Raw genomic sequence first — 21768 nt, 5'->3', positions numbered from 1 at the left:
GAATATTCACTGTTACGTATACATGCAACGAATGCTGCTTTAAAAAGAATTTTGATTTTGTACAAGGTTTAGATGACGGGAGTAATAATTTCTACATCTGATTTTGTACAAGGTTAAGATGACCGAAGTAATAATTTTTATATTTGATTTTGTACAAGTTTTAGATGACCGGAGTATTAATTTTTACATCTGATTTTGTACGTATTCCCTTATGGTGAACTAGTTATATAATTTAAACTCCTTGGCTTTTCAGATGTAAACCTGGCCTGGACGTCATAAAACTTTTTGGAGCATGTTGTCATACTCAAACTTTGTGTTCTAAATCGTACTCATATTCAAAACTCTGTGTTCTAAATCATACTCAAACTCGAACTCCATGCTCTAAATCGTACTCACACTCAAAAGTGAAGGCTATAAAACTCTTATAAAATCGTTCTCATACTCAAATGGAGTACATGCTCAAGATTGTTGAAGTATGCTTGGAGCTTGCTCAGAGTTGTACTCAAAACAAACATGGCGGAGTTTGAGTACGAGTACAGTCAAAGTTTTATAACCTCCAGAACTCGAAACTTGCGTTATTCAATATGTCATTCTGTGTAGCTTATTATCACAAAATAAAATGCAGTGCTAAATAACACACGTGAAAACACAAAGCCCTAGTATACATGTACGTTAATACGATAAATTTTATAAAAGTTGACTCGAGTTTGCAAGATATGGCCAACATTCAACAACGCTTAAATGCAACTTGGCAATTATAACTTGAAAACTTATGCCAGATAGGGTCTTCTAATGTTGTAATGGCGACTAAATGGGGCGGTCCTTTGAATGAGACCGCAAAAAACCGAAGCCCAGTGTCAGGATAAAGATCCGCCCTACTCAAAGACTGTAAGCGCCGAGCATAGGCCTAAGTTTTGCAGCCCTTCACCGGCAATGGTGACGTCTTCACATGAGTAAAAAAATTCTCAAGAAGGACATTAAACAAGATACAATCAATCCCTGTATATAGGTTTCAAAAATTAATGAAAGTACAGAAAACTGGTATGTACATGTAAATATGATCATTACATAGAAAGAGGAATCAATACCACACAAGAAATGTTTGTAAAACATCTATGCCCCCCCCCCCCCCCCATGCAAAATTAAAAAGGGTTATACACATGCATCATTTAAATGACAATAGTGCCAAACCGTTTCAAAATATTGAGCAGACAGTATCTTCCAATGTCAGGAGTGGATTGACCAAGTGACCTAACAATCAATGGGGGTCATATACTCCTTATGCTGTACCGGTGTCAATCAACTAAATGATTCTTAAAATATAGGAGATAATATATTACTATGTCCAGTTTCACCACTGACCTTTGACCAGCTGGTGACTTCAAAATCAATAGGGATAATCTATTCCTTAAGATGTACCAAGTTTGATGTATGTCAATCAAAGGGTTCGCAAGATATTAAGCGGACAGTATATTCCTATGTAGAAAGTTTGATGTCTGTCAAGCAAGAGGTTCTCAAGATACATGTACTGAGCAGACAGTATATTCCCATGTCCAGTTTGACCCTTGACAATAAAAGCAATAGGGGTCATCTTCTTCTGAAGATGTACCATGTTTGATGTCTGTCAAGCAAAGGGTTCTAAAGATATTGAGCAGACAGTATATTCCTATGTCCAGTTTGACCATTGACCATGTGACCTCAAAATCAATAGGGGTCATCTACTCCTTAGGATGTACCAAGTTTGATGTCTGTCAAGTCAAGGGTTCTCTAGATATTGAGCAGACAGTGTCTTCCTATGTCCAGAGTAGATTGGCCTTTGACCTTTTGACCTAAAATTCATAGGGTTCTCTTCTACTCATAACCAACCCATATATGAAATATCATTACGATGAAGTGAATGGTTCTCAAGATATTGAGTGGACAACATCTGGTCTACCGACCGCTACACTGACCGACAGGTGCAAAGCAATATGCCCCTCTTCTTTGAAGGGGGTCATAATAAAGTTAGATTTCACATGACATTTTAGATATCAAAAAAGCATTCTGAGAGTATTGCATAAGCAAATACATAGTCCCCTACCGGCGCCACATTAATTGACGGATGTTATTTTCAATATCAATTAAGAAATGCTACTTTACATGTACCTGCGAAAAATGAGCATAGTAATTTTTATGTTATAGTCTTTATTAAAATAACAGAAATAATGATTTGCTAAAGCAGACAATCATTCATTAACCATGGCTTAGCCCTTAATAACACTTCTCTTCCCGGGAGTACACAGCAACATAATAAACAAAGCAAGGAGAATCACTGTTTGTCCGGCTCAGCTGTTTGACAGGAGAGTTCCGAGTTTTCCTTCGCGGGCTGTGATTTTCCTCCCCTCCTCGACGTTTCCGGCTGATATTTGGCCTGCACCATGCAGGCTATGAGGGGGTGATCTGTGGAGGCCGTGGTGAACAGACTACCTACATAGGCATGTGTCCCCCACAGGTGGTGCGCTATGACTTTGCAACACCCAAGATCTTCGATCTCAAATCCTAACTTTCTGTACCTCTCATCTGTTTCAAAGAATGTGGAATTTGTGTGGGCACTAAAATACTGCAAAACACCAATATGAAATCAGATTAATTCAAGGTATATGTACCATCAATGAAATTTCAACTTATGGACACCTCAAAATGTACTAGGGTTTACTAGACTTATACCTCACGTTATGATTGGTAGATATGAATAGATCCTGTAAATACATTGAAATGTAGTAATGACTAATGCACTTACTGGTCTCCCGCACGAGGGGTCGATGAAATCCGCCCAGAAACCCGAGTTATTTAAAGCTTCACAAATGTCACTGGCTCCTTTTATGAACTAAAACGGGAAAAGCAAATTTTCTGATATGTATTCTTTTCAAACTCTGACATTTCCTTTTAAATCTGTTTATATCAATAGTCAAATCTCATTATCTCAAACTCGATGGGACCGAGACCTTCTGAGATATCCAAGGATTTGAGACATTGAGGGTAAAATACTTAATGAATAGGTTGGGATTTCCAAATCACTTCAACCATTCACGGTTGAGTTATTTTTGGCGTTCTTATTTTTTCTTTATTATACAATTACTTGTATGAATGTTTACTTATATTTTGGATTATATATATATATAAAGGTTGTATAATAATAATAATAATAATAAATTATTTTATTTATACAGGATAGCACAATTAGTACAAATGACTAGTTTACATTGTGGTCCTGTGGTATATGGTATATGTATTGAATAAACTATATATATATTTGTTGTATATGTATTAAATCAAGGAAACTACAATGTACTGGGACCGAACAATTTTGATTTCTTATAATCATTAATTTGATACATGTATTTCCAATAAATTCATATCAATATGTTTTAAAACTATAGAGAATGAAAATAAGTTCACTGTAAGTGGGAATTTGTCATAAAAGTGTTAGCTGTAACGATATTTCACCGTAAGTGTGAATTCATTATAGGGGTGTAAGTTGTAACCATGTTTCACTGTAAGTGGGACTTCATTATAAGCATGTTCACTGTAACTGTGTTTTACTGTAAACATGAATTCATTGTAAAGGTGTTCATTGTATCTGTGTTTTACTGTAAGCATGAATTCCTTTTAAGAGTGTTCACTGTAACCATGTTTTACTTTATGCATGAATTCATTATAAGCGTGTTCACTGTAACCGTGTTTTACTGTAAGAGTGAATTCATTATAAGTGTGTTTACTGTAACCATGTTTTACGGTATGTTTACTGTAACCATGTTTTACGGTATGTTTACTGTAGCCATGTTTTACGGTATGTTTACTGTAACCATGTTTTACGGTATGTTTACTGTAACCATGTTTTACGGTATGTTTACTGTAGCCATGTTTTACGGTATGTTTACGGTAGCCATGTTTTACGGTATGTTTACGGTAACCATGTTTTACGGTATGTTTACGGTAACCATGTTTTACGGTATGTTTACGGTAACCATGTTTTACGGTATGTTTACGGTAACCATGTTTTACGGTATGTTTACGGTAACCATGTTTTACGGTATGTTTACTGTAACCATGTTTTACGGTATGTTTACTGTAACCATGTTTTACGGTATGTTTACTGTAGCCATGTTTTACGGTATGTTTACTGTAGCCATGTTTAACTGTATTGATATTAAAGGATTTAACAGGCTCAGAATTGTAAAAGATTGTAAGTTTAAATCAGAATCTGTATACTACAGCAATTAAACAGTCCATGATGAAAAATTTATGAAGATTATATCATTAAAGTGTTATTCGTAGATCAGCACATGCAAGCGAGAAAAAAATAATAGCAAAAGTTATATCAGATTGTGCTAATTTCAAATTTATTTCCTGGACCAACTTTATCAATTAATCATCAATAAACAAAAGTATGACTGTAAGTGATGGAGGCCAAACAACAGGGCTCGAAATTAACATATGCCCGTCAGTCTGTGACTGGTTAAAAGTGGTGGACTGACATACATTTGTTTTAGTCAGTCCGACGGGACTGGTTAATTTTCTAAAGCATCATTTTGGAAAATATACTTGTGGAATCTTATACATGCATTTGGCATTCCTCTGTAGATATCAGACAAACCCGGTTAGTAAATATAAATCTCACATAAATGTTACAATATTATTTGAGGCATATTGAGGTAGATTCCATTATTTCATCTTAATAACATTAACGAAAAACGGTTGATTACTTCTGAAAAACTCTGGTGGACTGGTAAATATTTCTGCGGACAGGTTGAAATTATACCCTATCAGTCCGGCTGGACTGGTGACATAAAAAGTTAGCTTCAAGCCCTGAACAAGATCATCTGTATGTAACTTACTGCAGCCAGCAACATCTCTCTCTCCTCTTCCACCTCGTGACTCCACCCACTCATGTCATGTGACGTCCTGTGACTAATTGTAATCACGGTGAGGGTGTGCTTGGAGAGGTCTCGACTAGGGAATAACTCCTGCACATCTATCACAACAGAAGCAGTCAGAATATTTTAACATAGTTAAACCATAAGGTTTCAAAGATTCCTAATAGAAATTGCAGATAGTAAGGGGTAATTTCATTTCCTAAATGCTTCGGAATTTATCCTTTGTAGGCAATGCAGAATTTCAATGAGTGATGAAATAGGTATGGGCAAATAGAAAATTTCAAATTTTAGCACAGACCACAAATCATCATTTTAATTTCATTTTCTGAAACATGAATATCACTAGATTAAGTAGAGATTGTTTTTATGAAAAACAAATGTCTCCCCAGCTCCCCAAATTGGGAGAGCTCCAAATGAAACTTCTTCCCCTTAATGTACTGCATGGTATGGAGGAGAAAGCATGAGCAGGAATATAGACATTATGAACTTCCATGAGCCACATAGGAGAAGTGTTCACAAACAAATATACACCCTCCACCCCTCAGATCCACTTTAACTTTAAGGAAAACAATTGGATCCTCCTGTCCCTATAATATGCACATTTGCAAATGGCATTGGAGTATTGTACAAAATTTCAAGTCTATCGGATAAGCCTTCACAAGCTATTTCAACATACTCCATCCTTCTTAGATCCACTATAACTTTTACGGAAATTATTGGACCCCCCCCCCCCCCCCCCCCCAAATATGTACATCTACAAATGGCAATGAAGCATTGTGCAAAGTTTCAAGTCTATCCAATAAGCCAAATAGGAGGAAAAGTGTTCTGAAGCTATTTTACATCCTCCACCCCTTAGATCCACTATAACTACAAAAATAATTGGATCCTCCTGTCCCAACAATATGCACATCTACAAATGACAACGAAACATTGTACAAAGTTTTAAATCTATCCAATAACCCATATAGGATCACAAATCTACTCACCTCGTTTGATCATTAATCACTGAAATCTACTCACCGTGCCTGATAAATAATCACTGAAATCTACTCACCGCACTGGACAATTAATCACTGAAATCTACTCACCTCGTTTGATCATTAATCACTGAAATCTACTCACCGTGCCTGATAAATAATCACTGAAATCTACTCACCGTGCCGGATAATTAATTACTGAAATCTACTCACCGCACCTGACAATCAGTCTTACCGTGCCTGATAATCGATTAGTGAAATCTACTCATCGCGCCGGATGATTAATCACTGAAATCTACCCACCGCACCGGATGATTAATCAGTGAAATCTACTCACAACACCAGATAACTAATCACTGAAATCTACTCACCATGCCTGATAATAAATCAGTGAAATCTACTCACCGCGCCTCAAGGTCTGTGGACATGGTTGAGCTACACATTCCAACATCTCCATTGGATTGGTATCTGCTTCACTCAAAAATTCCTCCTCATACTAAAACACACACCAGAAAACAGATTTAGAACTAGGAAGAATTGTTTTAGCACACTAAAACTGATGTCTCCCTTTCCATTTTCAATAGTTATTTAAAAACATTTTTAGGGATCATCTTGAAAGTGGAAAATTGAGACTTACGGAACATAACATTTTTACACATTTTGGCACGAATTATATTCAATATAATGAAAAACAGCTGAATTCACCGTGTATAACTTTCAATTTATCTCAGTAAAATAATCATTTAAGGGTACAACTTCAACATATGTGAGAAACAATTAATGAACATTCAATATTTTTGACATAGTCTGTTAAATTGTGATATTGATCTATTTAAGGTGAAAAATCAAAGGATCTTATAAAAGTACACATCAAATACACAAGGATATGTATTAGTAAATAAATCCAATGTTATTTAATACCATTGGTTTCATTGGAAGAAATAAAGCTAAATGAGAATTTACACATCAATAAATCCAAAAATGCTATGTATACATACGCGCCTGAAAACAAATAATATAGTGCGGGGAAACTTCAAATTATTGAAATTGATAATACAGGGAATGAATTGGAATTATAAGAATCAAACATTCTTCTTGAAGAATTCATCGATGTGTAAACTCTGGACATTTTACTCACAAACTGAATAAAAGTGCAAAGTACTTTTATGTTGCATGTAAGTTTGTGAGTAAAATGTCCAGAGTTTACACATCGATAAATTCTTCAAAAAGAATGTTTAATCCTATATTAATTTGAAATGGTTTCAAGTGAAGGTTTGCATAATATCTCTTTTTAGAGAATTCAGAAAATCAAGTACTTTAACAAAAATAAGGATATAAATAGTTAAAAGCCTAACATCATCTATTTATATGTAAGAGTTATGTACTTTGCATTGAAAGATCTGTATCTATGATGTGACTCATTTTTTGTTTTGCGCAAGAAACTTGTTTTGGCAAGTGTATACTTATTTATGGTGGGCAGCGTATAACAGAGAAATAATAGAAAACCCTGTACAGATATCACTGCACCACAATACATGTACACCCTTCTACAGACTGAGGTCGTGTAAGGCGGGGGGGGGGGGGGGGGGGGGGGGGGTTCACCCCAAATTCAAGGAACTCTCGGCTACTCTTGGAATAAAATCCTGCATTTTTATGATTTCTATGATTTAATGGATTATCTGTGTAAATTCCAGAAAGTTATGTTTAACAAGATATTTGATTACAGATGTATAACTACATTGATCTAGAATATTTTATCATTTAATAAGAACACTTCTAACTGATTTTGAAATATTAAAATATGTAGAATTCAATATAATTGTTTGAAGAAGGAAGGGATATTCACACCTCACTGCTCCACAGTCCAGTCAGGAGAGTTCCAATATCCCTTAAATAAATGCACTGATTCTCGCAAAAGATTTAAATTCCATACAGCATAACTCAATTCAGAAATGTACAACATCCTGCTTCTACTGAGCTAACCTCTGAACTCCTGCTTCTACTGGGCTGTGTTCAAGATTGTATCGGCTAGCCTAGGAGCTAGGTATGGTGGCCAATTTGTGCCATTTTACAGTTTTGTCATATATTCATTATTTTGAGGCGAAAAGTAGCTACAATTATCCTTTTGTCATCTTTTCATTATTTCGGGTTCAAAAGTCGCTAAATACTGTTTTGTTGTCTTTTCGCCTCGATATAACAAAGAGACAATATAGTGTAAAGTGGCACAAATCAGCCACCACACCTAGCCCCTAGGCTTAGGTGCTACGATCTTGAACACAGCTCTGGGCTAACTTCTGACCTCATGCTTCTAATGAGTTAACCTCTGACCTATCTTCTGCTTCTACAGGGCTAACTTCTGACCTCTTGTTTCTAATGAGTTAACCTCTGACTTATCCTCTGCTTCTACAGGGCTAACTTCTGACCTCTTGTTTCTAATGAGTTAACCTCTGACCTATCCTCTGCTTCTACAGGGCTAACTTCTGACCTCTTGTTTCTAATGAGTTAACCTCTGACCTATCTTCTGTTGCTACAGGGCTAACTTCTGACCTCTTGTTTCTAATGTGTTAACCTCTGACCTATCTTCTGCTTCTACAGGGCTAACTTCTGACCTCATGCTTCTAATGAGTTTAACCTCTGACCTATCTTCTGCTTCTACAGGGCTAACTTGTGACCATCATCTTACTTCCTCCATTTGATTGACCACCTGCTCCACCACCGCTGAGTGTCTCTCGTCGGGGAGATGAGTTTCAAACAGCTCCTGCGGACTAGTGCTTTGAGTGAGGGGGCTGGGTCGAGCTGCCACTTTATTAACATTGACCCCAATCTTCCCAGGTAGAGGAAATCGTTTGTCCCCAGGTCCAAATACTCCGAGACTCCTCGAGCGTGCTTCTACATTAAAAAAGACAACAGGGGTTAAAATTTCCGAAGGCTGGGACTAGCATATTCTGTATTCGTACTTGGCAAAAGAAATGTTTGAAGTCCAACAGACTTGCCAATTATTGTAAAAATAATTGATAAACAAAAATAAAAATGACTGCATTTCAGAATAAAATATTTTAGCAAGTTAAAGTTCATAACTATATTTTTTGTTTTCTTCCGTGCCACCTGTAGAGATAGATCACCGAAGACGCCAATTCGAATAAAAAGACTGAAAATTCAAATACTGGTTTTTATTTAGCCATATGATGATGTGATATAAAAACAATAACAAATGTTTTAATTCAACCTGGACTTGGATATTTCCCTGTGGGACTAAGCAAAAATTGGCCCCTCAAGTCCTGGACTTAAGCATGTGAAAAAAAATGTTCAACCCCTGAACACTTTATAAATGCATTTCACATCCAAGAAATAAATAACAAGAATCTGTGAAGGTTTTACTCTGTTATAGACTTCATACTTTTGTTTTGAATATGTCGTACCAAACGTATAAAATTATAATTCATTAACACAATAGATGTACAACTAAGAGGATTGAAAATCAACTTTAAAATTGGAATTTCAATCCTATGTTTTCAAGGAACACCGCACTGTGTGGTGATAGATCTTTTTAATCTGTGCTGAGTTAGCATCCGCCCATTGCATTGAGATGTCAAATGTTTGGACTATAATGGGTGAAAATCACAAATGCTGTATATTTCATTTCTTGCCACTTAATGTTCAGTGGTCTAAACAAGATATGCATCACATTTCTTATGTTAAACTTTAAATCCCTACTGTGACCTCATTCTAACCCCACCCCCTGGGGGGAGGAGGGTTTCTATCATTACAGGAGGATAATTTTGTCTAATTTTGTTGCTACTAGGGTACTTTGGATATTTACAAGAAGATATTTGAAAACTCCATCCTATTTTCACTATATCCTAATTATCTCCCCTTGAAAGAGGTATGCCCCTTATTTCATCCCTTCACCCAAGGAAACTTTATAGCAAGTTTGGCTGATATTTGTCCCTGTTGTTCTGAATAACAATAAACATAGCCACTGGCTACAGAGAAAAGATGGACAAATTTGATCACTAAAGCTCACTTTTGGTTTGGTTTTATGTTTAAACGTCCCTCGTGAGAAGTTTTCACTCATATGGAAACATCATAATTGCTGGTGAAGGGCTGCAAAATTTAGGCCTATGCTTGGCACTTACGGCCTTTGAGCAGGGAGGGATCTTTATTGTGCCACACCTGCTGTGACATGGGGCCTCAGTTTTTACAGTCTCATCCAAAGGAACACCCCATTTAGTCACCTCTGTGTGTGACAAGCAAGAGGTACTGAGGACCCATTCTAACCCAGAACCTCACAGGAGAGCTCACTTTAGTTTTACTCCATTTTTAAAATTTAATAGATGTACCTGCTTCGATTTCTTCAATTTCAGCCATTTTAGGTAGTTTGTCATAGGAAGAAAAGTTTCGGAAATGTTGTACAGCTGCCCTGATGTTTGGGAGGTAAGCCGTCACTCTGGCTGGTGAGCTAAACAGCTGTTAATACAGAATAGACACAAAACGCATTACTACATCAGCTGGCTAGCGGTGATCGAACCTGTCTGACCGCCGTACACTTCACATATATCTATACTGATGTAATAATCAAGGAATTTTACATTATCAAATATATTTAATACAAACCCTGGTAGCCATAATGGCTGTTTAAAGTCTTCCTAGTTAGTAAATCTTCTCCACCTGAAATTAAGAACACATATGGCTGATCATTCAAATTCTCCTATAAACCTGACTACTTCTCATCCATTACTTTTCACTTAAATGTAAAAATGAATGCAGCGTTCTTGAAATTTACCGGTCTGAAGGATTTGACTGGTTAAAATTTCCTTGGTCCCAGTGCATTTCATTATTCACACTGATAAAAATCTTGAAACGTCTGATAGCACAGAAGCAGATTTCAAGAACTCCGTAAATGTGTTGATGGTCATATACTGAAAAAATATTGGGTTGTTTTTTGGGGGTACATTATTCCATGAAAGACAAATCTTACGTAACCACCCTCCCACTGGCTGCCATTTTCTATGTTGAACATATACAATGTGAATTTCATATGTCAGTTAAACCCCTTTCACACATTCACGGCTCAGGAGCCGGTCAACGCCGGATACAAAATTCTAGTCATCCAATGTGACCCGACGTCTTTGGGTTCTGTGACATTGTAATGCAGGTGTCAACACAGTTTTATCATGATGCAGACATGGAAAACGCCGGTTTTCCTACGGATAAGCACGGTAGTTACCCGTACATCCCCGAAAAAAAATCACGGTCAGTGCCAGCATGATCACAGAGCATGTGGAAGATCACGGTTTCTACTGGTCCATCCACAGTTGTTTCATGGACGTCCACGGATTATCACGGTCTTTCTCCCCTGTGTTTATCGTGACTGTTCATGTAGTTACCGGGAATAATCCGTGTACAAACCATAGACATCCGTGTTCTTCAGCAGAAAAGATTCATATGGATGACCCGACTTTACATGGTTACTTCGGTGGCTACACGGACTTCTCAGTTGGTAAATGATACACAGAGGTACATGGTACCTACACAGATAAATACAAAGGATTTTTCTTCAAGGATGATCCAGGAAAAAAATCAAACATGTTTAATTTTTTTCCCGGTTTGGCTTGACCAAGCCTGATTGTCCCGGACAACGCAAGATGCATATACCCAGTGTCTCATCCATGAATATGTGAAAGGGGCTTAAGGCAATATATTTCCAGATTGCAGTTGTGAGGTCAGAAATCATATGAAAGAAAATTATAAGGTCATAGGCAATTGCCTTCAGATAATCAGAAACAAAGATTCTCTTCTTTTGCCTAATCTCAGTAGTCATTTGATTAGTTTCGAATAACCTGTTGACAGGCCAACAAACTGGGATCAAATATCTGTGAAACAGCCAAAAAATTAGCCTAAAGATAAATGTTCAAAAGTACTGTGCATTTAATTTTTAACACTTCCCCATCAGCGAGATATTATCACTTAAATGTGATTATCCCTCTCTAGCAAGAGTAATAATATCTCGTAGAACCGAGTAAAATGCCCGTAGAGTACATCTCTTCGTGTTTCACGTGAAAAGAAGAAAAAGTGCTAAAATGTGTGATACTTCTGCAAATATGTAAATCAAAACAAAAACACCCAGGATGTGTATTGGATTTCATCCTTCTTCCCTCTTATGCAGCAAGTTTGATATGAAATTTCTTGACTGTGTTGTCAATTTTATAGAGAGTCAGACGATTTGTACCATATTGAGTGTATGTCGCAGTTATTCAGCATTGCGCAGAGTTTGCCATCATTTTCAATAAAGACACCAAAACACCTGTTTATGGTAAATTGTTCACTTTCTGGCTAAAGAGGGATGATCGCGTTTTAGTGAGAAGATCTCGCTATAGGGGAAATGTTCCCAACCTGTTTGATGATATGTCTAGAATCTAGATTAATTAACAGATGTCAGAAAATCTGCCACATTTACTGATCTAATCAGTTGCACACCATTTTCTTTAATTCATATATTTTCATTTCGTTATTAGTTTGCATCAGTAATAAATTTTTTGGCTGATTTCAAGTGGTATAGATATTTATTATAAACTAATATTTCAAGAGAAAACGTCAAGCAATAGTTTTTTCGACAAGAAAGTTTTTTCAGTAATGGAATACTATATTCAGTTATCTCATAATATTGCTCTCTGCACAAAAATTGCCACGTCACTAGTCACCACAGGAATAATTTGTCACATAATTATTGTGATGGACGGACTACCAGTGCTCTAAATATGATGGCATTCAATCAATCAATCTAGATATGATGTAATCCGAGATTCCTCTGACTCTTACCCCCGCTTTTATATTTGACATGTGCGGGGGAGAGTCAGAGCGGACTCCATATTGAAAAGTGGGAATTCAGCGACACTAGCTGGTGTCGCTGCTTTACCTACCTCTTACAACTTTATTTCGCGGACCCATCTTCCAAGACGCGAGGATTCAATTATCGGAAGATTATTCTACAAATACATCATGATTAATACGATGCTATCGCCGTTTAAACGATGGAATTTTGTGTTTACGTGTGCTGACGTCATGCGCAAAGAAATCAAATGGCGAGGCGGCGACCTAATTCAAGTGATGCTCCATTTGTCGGTGTTAGGGCCGTTTAAACGGCGATAGCATCGTATCAATCATGATCTATTTATAGATTTTTCTTCCGTTAACTGAATTCTCACGTCTTGGAAGATAGATCCGCGAAATAAAGTTGTAAGAGGTAGGTAAAGCAGCGACACCAGCTGGTGTCGCTGAATTCCCACTTTTCAATATGGAGTCCGCTCTGACTCTCCCCCGCACATGTCAAATATAAAAGCGGGGGTAAGAGTCAGAGGAATCTCGGATTAGATATGATGTAGCATTATCATGATGATACAATAGAAAAGTTTAGTTATATAAAATGTTTAAGCATTGCAATATGGAGCTGTTATGAATAAAAACTCCTTTTTCTCTGGTAGCATATTCACAGCAATTTGAAAGGGTACGTGACGAAATGAGTATATTAATAAAAACAGATAACAATGGCTGCGAGGAAACTCGGGTTAAATACTGTTCCACACAAAGCTGCAAAGTACATAATACGTCCAATGTCACAAAGATCCCTCTGATGCTAAACCTAACCAACAAAGTGTTATAAACAACAGCACAAATACTCTAATTTAATTTACCTTTCAACTTCAAGCTTTCCGAATCGTAAGAATATTGACAATATTCCGATATCGAGGTTCTGTTCTGGACTTTGCTAATGACCGAAAAGTAATCCAGAGTTGGGTTTTTTGTTTTGTTTTGTTTTTTAAAAAATACATTTCTCCTATTTTTTTTTTCTAGATGCATAGCAAATTTTAAGAAAATTAGTATTTATTTGGGAATGTATTCGTATTTATTTCTAAGTGATGAAATTGAAAGTAAATTTTACTGATCTAGAGCTACACGTGTGTTATGGAATCTAATTCTATTCAAAAACTTAATTCTGTCTATGTTACACTTTTTTGACAGCTAAGTTAGACATCATTGAATCTGAGCATGAAAGACGACATATATACAGTGGCGGATTTAGGGGGCGGGGGGCTCAAGATTGTCAAGTTCAGAAAAATGTAAACGCATGATAAAAGAAGCATTTTAAAATGTCTTCAAATTCTTTTGATTTATTGAATTACTTTTATTGGGAGAACTATATGTTTTCCCCCAAAAAACCCTTGAAATTTGCGCCATCTTATTAATTTTACTTGATTAAAAATGACAGAAAATAGTTAAAAAATGACTATATAGGAACTATAAAATCTACATGTAAAATTCAGAAGCCTCAATTAAGGCGGCCCCAGATAATAATAATACTACCATAAAGCACCCCCTCCCCCTAACCGCAATTCCCGGATCTGCCCCTGATATTGGCTAATTCTAATTCACATGATCCCACCTCTGGTATATCCAGGAGTCCGTGTTTTCCCAACTCTCTATTTCGTATTGCATATTTAACAGAACTTTATGAGATTGATCACTGTTCGTTATTTTCACCTTTCATATATAGTTGCTAGCTAGCTCCGCGTACAAGTCAACTCTTAGCAATTTCATGAAACTGTTTCTTTAAAAAAAATATACAAATTGTCTTTGGAAAACAAAGGGAATCTATCGTATAATGGACTTGATAATTTTTTTTTAATGAAAGTAGAGTTATTTCCCTTGGATTCAAATTTTGAAACCTAAAATTGATTATTCATATATGATTTAGACCTTTGAGATGTTTTACTTTTAACAAGATTTTTAACAATAACTATTGGAAAAGACTCAACAAAATAAATGCTCTTGTCATGCATAAATCTAAACAAATCATTGAATTTGCAAAATCTTGTGACGTCACAGGAGGGTGCTACTTTAACTCGGCACCTAGTGAATTCGCCATCAGAATCTGTTCACCTTATTGATATGTTCGTACGTGATATTTCCCATTTTACTGGTTGATCAATAAAGTAAAATGAATATAAATTTGGAGGAATCAACAAATTAAAATAAAATCAAACGTTGACATACACATATTACTCAAACGTAGAAAGAAGAATGCAGGAACGGTGTATCCCCGGTACACAAGGTGGGATGAGGTAGTATGAATGAATAATGATAATAAATTTATTTTGTAGAGCGTAAAATCCATATTGTTCTAAACGCTATCTAAAATAAGTTGTATAAGAACAAATGGCTTTTAGGTGAAGATACTTACTTACTTAGTCCTCTTCGTGCTGGTCAGCACATAAGGCCGTCACCAGAGACTTCCATGTTGGTCTGTCTTTTGCCCATTTCTGGACCTGTCCCCAACTCCAGTTGTTATCTTTCATTTCTTTCTCCACCGATCTTCTCCAGGTCTCTCTTGGTCTTCCTCTCTTTCTCTTGCCAGTTGGTGACCATTTCAAAGCAACCCTTGGGATGGAATTTGGGTACATTCTGCATACATGTCCTATCCACAGCCATTTTCTCTTTCTGATCGTCTGGGATAGAGGAGTGGTGTTTGTCCTTTTGTACAGTTCGTCATTTGAGATGGTGTTAGGCCAGGAGATGCGCAATATTCTGTGGAGACATCGGGTCTGAAATACATCTAGCTTGTTGGAAATAGACTTGGTTACTTTCCAAGATTCAGCACCATATAGTAGGACCCCAAGCACGTTGCTCTTGAAGATCTTAATTTTGGTGTTGGTGCTAAACTTTGTTGACCTCCAGATGTTCCGCAGATCAGCATACGCTCCTGTGGCTTTAGAAATGCGAGCTTGTACATCTGCCTCTGAATCCCCATCAGTGGTGATCTTACTTCCTAGGTATGGGAAGTTGGTGACATCTTCGATGTTTGTGCCATTTAAGGAGATAGGTTCCTCTGATATGGTATTGACCTTCATGATCTTAGTTTTGGAGGTGTTTATATGAAGGCCAATTGTTTCAGCTGTTTTTGCAAGCTGGGTGGTTTTTTCTTGCATGTCTCGATGACGGTGAGATAACAGTGCAATATCGTCCGCAAAATCAAGGTCTTCAAGTACTTCTGTCATACCCCAAGTAATCCCTGTTCGTTTGCTTCTAGTTGTTTTTCGCATAATCCAGTCGATGCAGAAGGTAAAGAGAAGAGGAGAGAGCAGACATCCCTGTTTCACTCCTGTCGTCAATTTAAACTCCTCTGATAGGCTTGATCCACTGATAACTCTGGCATCAAGTTCAGTGTATTGCATCTTGATGATGGAGATGATTTTATCTGGGATTCCATAATGATGAAGGATTCTTTCTAGGGCTAGGCGATTAACACTATCAAAAGCTTTGGTGAAGATAAAGAGTCCGTTATGGTTGCACAGCATAGTAATCTTGACTTAGAGTTCATCTACACAGACTAGTTGTAATGAACTGCAAATAGATTAGTCTCTATTTTAGATTTAAAGATACAGAGACTAGCAGCAGTTCTGATATCATTTGGTAGAGCATTCCACAGTTTAGGGCCAGCCAGACTAAAAGCTCGAGTTTGAATCACAGATGAAGTGGTAAATGACACTTGTAGTAGGCTCTGATCATTGGAACGCAGAGTTCTGGAGGGACATAGGGTGTTATGAGTTCCTGCTGATAGGATGGAGCCATATGTTGTTGACTGTTTTGTACACTAACACCAATGTCTTGAAGATGATTCTTTGTTGAACTGGCAACCAATGGAGGAAACGTAGTACTGGTGTAATGCTGTCATATTTGCGGGTGCCTGAGATGATTCTGGCTGCAGCGTTTTGGATGGATTGGAGCCGCTGGATCTGCTTTGATGGTAAGCCGTAGTAGAGAGAGTTACAGTAGTCCAGCTAGCTTTGTTATGAAGGCATGGACAACACATTCCAGCGAATCACAGGAGGGATATCTCCTCAGCTGGCTCAGGTTCTTAAGATGGATGAAGGCACCACTGTACACTGATGATAAATGTGCCTCCATGGTCATGTGACAGTCAATGGTTACACCAACACCCTTGAATGAAGAGGCCTGTCGACACAAGGGTTTCAATATCTCCGCATCAAAAAGATAATACCCGCAATAATAACATTATAAGCGATTCACGGTTTGGTTGTAAATCTAATATGTCTACTATTGATGCTATTTTTGTCTTACAGTCGCTTGTCAATCGTACATTAAAAAACAAACAAAACTTGTATTGCTGTTTTGTAGGTTATTAAAAAAAAGCGTTTGACCTTATAGATTTAAACAAGCTATGTTGTAAACTAATAAGACAAGGGTTGCAGGGCCAAATATTTTGTATTATAACATCTATGTATGATAATGTGAAATCGTGTCAAAATTAACCGACATTTAACAGAATTTTCTGATAATAAATGTGGACTTATGCAAGGAGAAGTTTTATCACCTCTACTATTCTCACTTTGTCAGGATTGTGAAATGATTTTTTTAAAAAAAACCTGTCCAATTTCAACTTATTAATATTTTTCTTTTAATGTATGCGGTTATCATCTCAGAAACTGCTGTCAAAAGTCTTCAGAAAAATGTTAAATTCACTGTATTTTTACATTAATGAATGGAATTTGAAACTAAGTGTAGAGAAAACAAAAGATTTCTCGTAATGGTAAAACAACTTATTATTGAAAATAAATGGTTATATGATGGACATGAACTTGAAATTGTAGATAAGTTCACTTACCTTGGAATGTATATATCTTACAATGGCAAATTTAGTCAAACTCAAAAACACGTTGCGATCGCAGAAAGGCATTGCTTGCGGTAACATTAAAATTAAAGAACCATAACTTCAATGTAACTACACAATTGTCTGTTTTTGATACATAAGTTAAAAGTATTTTGTCGTATGGATCAGAAGTTTGGGGTTTTCTTAAAGGACACATCGCATGTTTTTAAACTTTTTAATTTTTTCAGCAAAATTAATTCATTTCATGCCTAAAACTACTTTACATGTGTTTTAAAAGAAACAGTTTGCGTAGTTTTCGAGTTTGATAGCGATGAAATTCAAATCTTGCGATATGCATATTTTCTTCGATATTTTACGCGCCATTATCTGTGACGTCATATGCGACCTCGAGCGAGAAGATTTGAAAACAGTTGTTAGCCATTTCATAAACAGATTAGATTTAATTGACAAACAAACAATTATCACATTAACGGTTTGTAAATAACACTGCACTGGGTTGTTTTGTGCCGTTTAAGGGTGTACTTGCTGTCAGTAGAGATGATTTGGACTGTGTTTTTTTCAATTTTCGAAGGAAGGTATGAGGGAGAAGACGTGAATATTTTTTGTCGGCATAACGACTTTACCATAAAAAAAACCCCAGTAGAATTTGTCCCTGTACTTTTTCAAACAAGCTCTTGGACAAAGACGTATATAAACTGCGAGAAAATGGTTCTATCGAAGCTTCGCACTGTTACATATAGGCCTACCGCATATGCATTCCGTTCTGCTCTCAAATTCAATACACACTCGCACCAACTGACCTTCACCTTGTAACAACATATAGACAGAACTTTGCTAGCAGTGTCTACCAATTGGTAGTTTTAAAAACGAAATTTAAAGATAAAAGATAATAGAACTTTCAATTATAAATAATAAAATATGATATTTCCCAACTTTGAATTGAATTATAATGCGTTCATTTTTTTTTTTTTAAGGAACGCGTACGTGTTTACAACAACAGCACGCAGCGCTCCCACTTCCTAAGTAACAACGTGTAGATAACAAAATATAATGATTAATAAAATTGCTTGAATAAAATAATTTAAAAGTATTGTGATTTTCACAATAAGTTTGATCATTTTTATTTTATTTTTTACCCCCGAAATGCACCCTGTCACAGTAGGCCTAGTTGTCAATACTACATAATCGTATTATAATTTAGGCCTATCTAACTTCTCCAAAAATAAATTTTATAATAATTGCACTGTTTATTTTGGAAAAGCAACAACACTAATTACAGTTGTTTACAGAAATGGCATTACCAAATAGTGTTTAGACAGTGATCCCATGTAAACATTATTTACTCGCAAATTTCATATTCGCTTTCCTCGCTACATTTGGGTCGCTATTTGTATGCACTGGTGGCTAAAAGATATAAGACTCGGGAAATTTGTCAACATCGAAATAAATGTTATCCATGGTAAATAAATTAGGCCCCTAAAACCCGAGTTTTTAAAAATATCTAACACTACTATTACAACAAGTTGATCGACGAAGGTCGCATATGACGTCACTGTACCACGTGACTACCTATCTAATTAACTAGGCTTTTTGAAATCGGGGCTTAGATTTAAGTCCGTATTGTGGCAAATTATCGCAATACTTCAATGAACGAACTATTACAATTAATTTCTATAAGCATACGGAAGACAAAATGCATATAATTCTGTATACTTTGAAAACACGAGATGTGTCCTTTAAAGCCCCCGACATTGAAAAACTACATTTAGTATTATGTAAAAAAAAAAGTTCGGTGTTAAGAAATCCACTTATAACCTTTTAGTCATCGTCGGAAACCCACGGTTGATTACGCTTCGTTCCTCTCTCCATCACCCGTGGGTCCATTCATACCTATTCGCTCGTTCTCATGAATAATTCATGAGGCAATTTGATTGGGCGCTTTACGTATACCCTGAGCGAATTCGTCCAATCAAAAAGACGCTTTCAGTCCAATTTCGGTATACAATTCAAAATGGCGATTGCTGAACGGTTCGGAATAAGCAAATTAAAGGATTTCCAAGAAGACACCATAAACAAGTTGTTAGAAGGAAGAGATGTATATTTGTCAATGAAGACAGGGGGCGGGAAAAGCTTATGTTATCAAGCTTTCCCATTGTTGTGGACTGAAAAACATCGAAATCCCTGCAATGTTTTAGTGATAACCCCTCTGATTTCAATAATGAAAGAGCAGTGCGAGTCTTTGATGTCACTTGGATTTACTGCGACCTACATCGGAAGAAACTCAGAAGAAGATGATCAAATAACAGATGAGAAGTTTCAGTTTTTATTTACCTCTCCGGAAGCGATTTTATCCGTTACGAAATGGCGTGAAATGGTGACCAGGAGCCAGCACTTCAAATTGATTGTTGTAGACGAGGCCCATACTGTTTTACGATGGTATGTTTTCAGAGAGAGAGAGAGAGAGAGAGAGAGAGAGAGAGAGAGAGAGAGAGAGAACAAGCATCCTCTAAGCATGTGCACTTATAATAATAACCTGTACTCAATATCAAAGGAGTCCAATTCAATATTAGCATTTATATGTAATTGTTTTAAAAATGTACTGTTGTTTCATGAGCTTTAGTGTATCATAATTTAACCAGATCCAGCACAATGACTGTCTTTATTTAGCTATAGCTTTATTAAGCTATGGGTGTCCAAGTACTGTACTTAACACACTCGTTTCTCACCGGTGGGACCAGAGTTTGATCCCTGTGATCAAACAGTACACAGTGGGATCAGTTCTCCACGGTCAAAGATGCTTAAAACAGCTTTATAAAGTTATAAGGCTAAATAAAGATGGAGAGAGGAACGAAGCGTAATCAACCGTGGGTTTCCGACGATGCCTTTTAGTATACATGTATATCATGAATTGGAAAGATTCCTGCTGAGAATTCATAGGTTTATTAAGGATTTTTTTAATATTGGTTGAAAATCAGAAGAATTGATAATTGTATTATTAAGTCATGTATAATGAAGATACGTTGTTACATAATGATGAATGGGTTGTAAATATTAAATATCAACAACAGATATTGAAGGACGTTTGTAAAATGTCTAAAAACGCGGAGAACTAAAGCTAGCATCGCATAATAAAAACAATCAAACGGACTGAATATAAACAAACACCAGAAGAGGTAAAAAAAAAGAAAGAAAAAAGAGTATATAGTGTGCAGAGCAAAGCGGGCTGAAATGTGAGAGAAAGAAACACACAGAAAATATAGAAATTCATTAAAACATATAATTAGCCACGCAGTACATATCCTAGAGAAAAAAAAACCAAATTGAAGTTTTTTTGTTGACTTTATATGTTCAAATTTCTCAGAGGTCATTTCAGAACTGCAAGCCTTATTTCATGGGATGACCGCCAGGTATATGTAAAATGCGAAACGAATCGAATCAAAACGAAGTCTACCGAAACGAAACGAAACCTACCGAGACAGGTACTCTTATTCCATACGGCAGGCCCGGTCAAATAAATACAGTACGCACTTTAGAGTATTACGTCAAAAATGTTTTTTGCATTGGAATTCAGAATTCCTAATTTTTATGAATGTACACTATACGCGTACAAAGATTTATTTTAGAAATTTTAAACGATAAATCAAGTATGTGCTTTATTTATGATATTACAGCTTGGAGATAAAGAATTTGTTTAACAATAAAATTAAATGCGTATAATGGTTGGATTCAGGGGCGGATCCAGGAACTGTGGTTAAGGGACGGGGGGCAACTGTACGAGGCAGGGGGCTTGGCCTGAGGCCCCAAGTAGATCCAAGGCGAAACCCTGGTGGGGGGCCCAGGGGCGAAGCCCCTGGAAGCTCCTGGATTTTACAGATTTTATAGGGCTTGAAATATGTCTCCTATGTAGTCATTTTTACTGTTTTCTGTCATTTTAAAAAAATATTTATTCTGCGGACACGTGTGAGTTTAGGACTTAAAAGCCATGAGACAAGAAACCGAACATGTACCATAAATGCGCATTAATTTGAATGTTTTTACAGACACGTAGAATGGCAATAAGTTTAAGGCCGCATCGTTTCCTATGATATCCAGAAAGTGGAGAATAAAATCAATGATACGTTATCAGTTGGTCACGTGAATTATTTCAGCGATTTAAGAACAACCGTGCACTTACGAACCATCCCTATCT

The 21768-nt window shown here is 36.6% G+C and overlaps 1 protein-coding gene across 1 annotated transcript; it reads right to left on the bottom strand.

Moving 5' to 3' along the window:
* Positions 1 to 2167: 2167 nt before the first annotated feature.
* On the bottom strand, positions 2168 to 13707 carry LOC125665472 (cobalamin trafficking protein CblD-like). Its single transcript, XM_048898111.2, has 8 exons — positions 13585 to 13707; positions 10508 to 10561; positions 10234 to 10360; positions 8577 to 8782; positions 6299 to 6389; positions 4878 to 5014; positions 2780 to 2866; positions 2168 to 2599 (listed from the first exon to the last, which is right to left on the bottom strand). The coding sequence occupies exons 2-8, from the start codon at positions 10517 to 10519 to the stop codon at positions 2309 to 2311; spliced, it is 951 nt and encodes a 316-aa protein (XP_048754068.2). The 5' UTR covers positions 10520 to 10561; positions 13585 to 13707; the 3' UTR covers positions 2168 to 2308.
* Between the last annotated feature and the right edge of the window lie 8061 nt (positions 13708 to 21768).

Source organism: Ostrea edulis, chromosome 10, assembly GCF_947568905.1.
Source record: "Ostrea edulis chromosome 10, xbOstEdul1.1, whole genome shotgun sequence".
Lineage (NCBI taxonomy): Eukaryota > Metazoa > Mollusca > Bivalvia > Ostreida > Ostreidae > Ostrea > Ostrea edulis.
This window is presented reverse-complemented; position numbering and strand designations above follow the sequence as displayed.

Coding starts and splice junctions, on each gene's coding strand:
- LOC125665472 (XM_048898111.2), bottom strand. Junction 2,867..4,877: donor GAGAGATGTTGCTGGCTGCA/GTAAGTTACATA, acceptor TTCCCGTTTTAG/TTCATAAAAGGAGCCAGTGA. Junction 2,600..2,779: donor ACCCCTCGTGCGGGAGACCA/GTAAGTGCATTA, acceptor GGTGTTTTGCAG/TATTTTAGTGCCCACACAAA.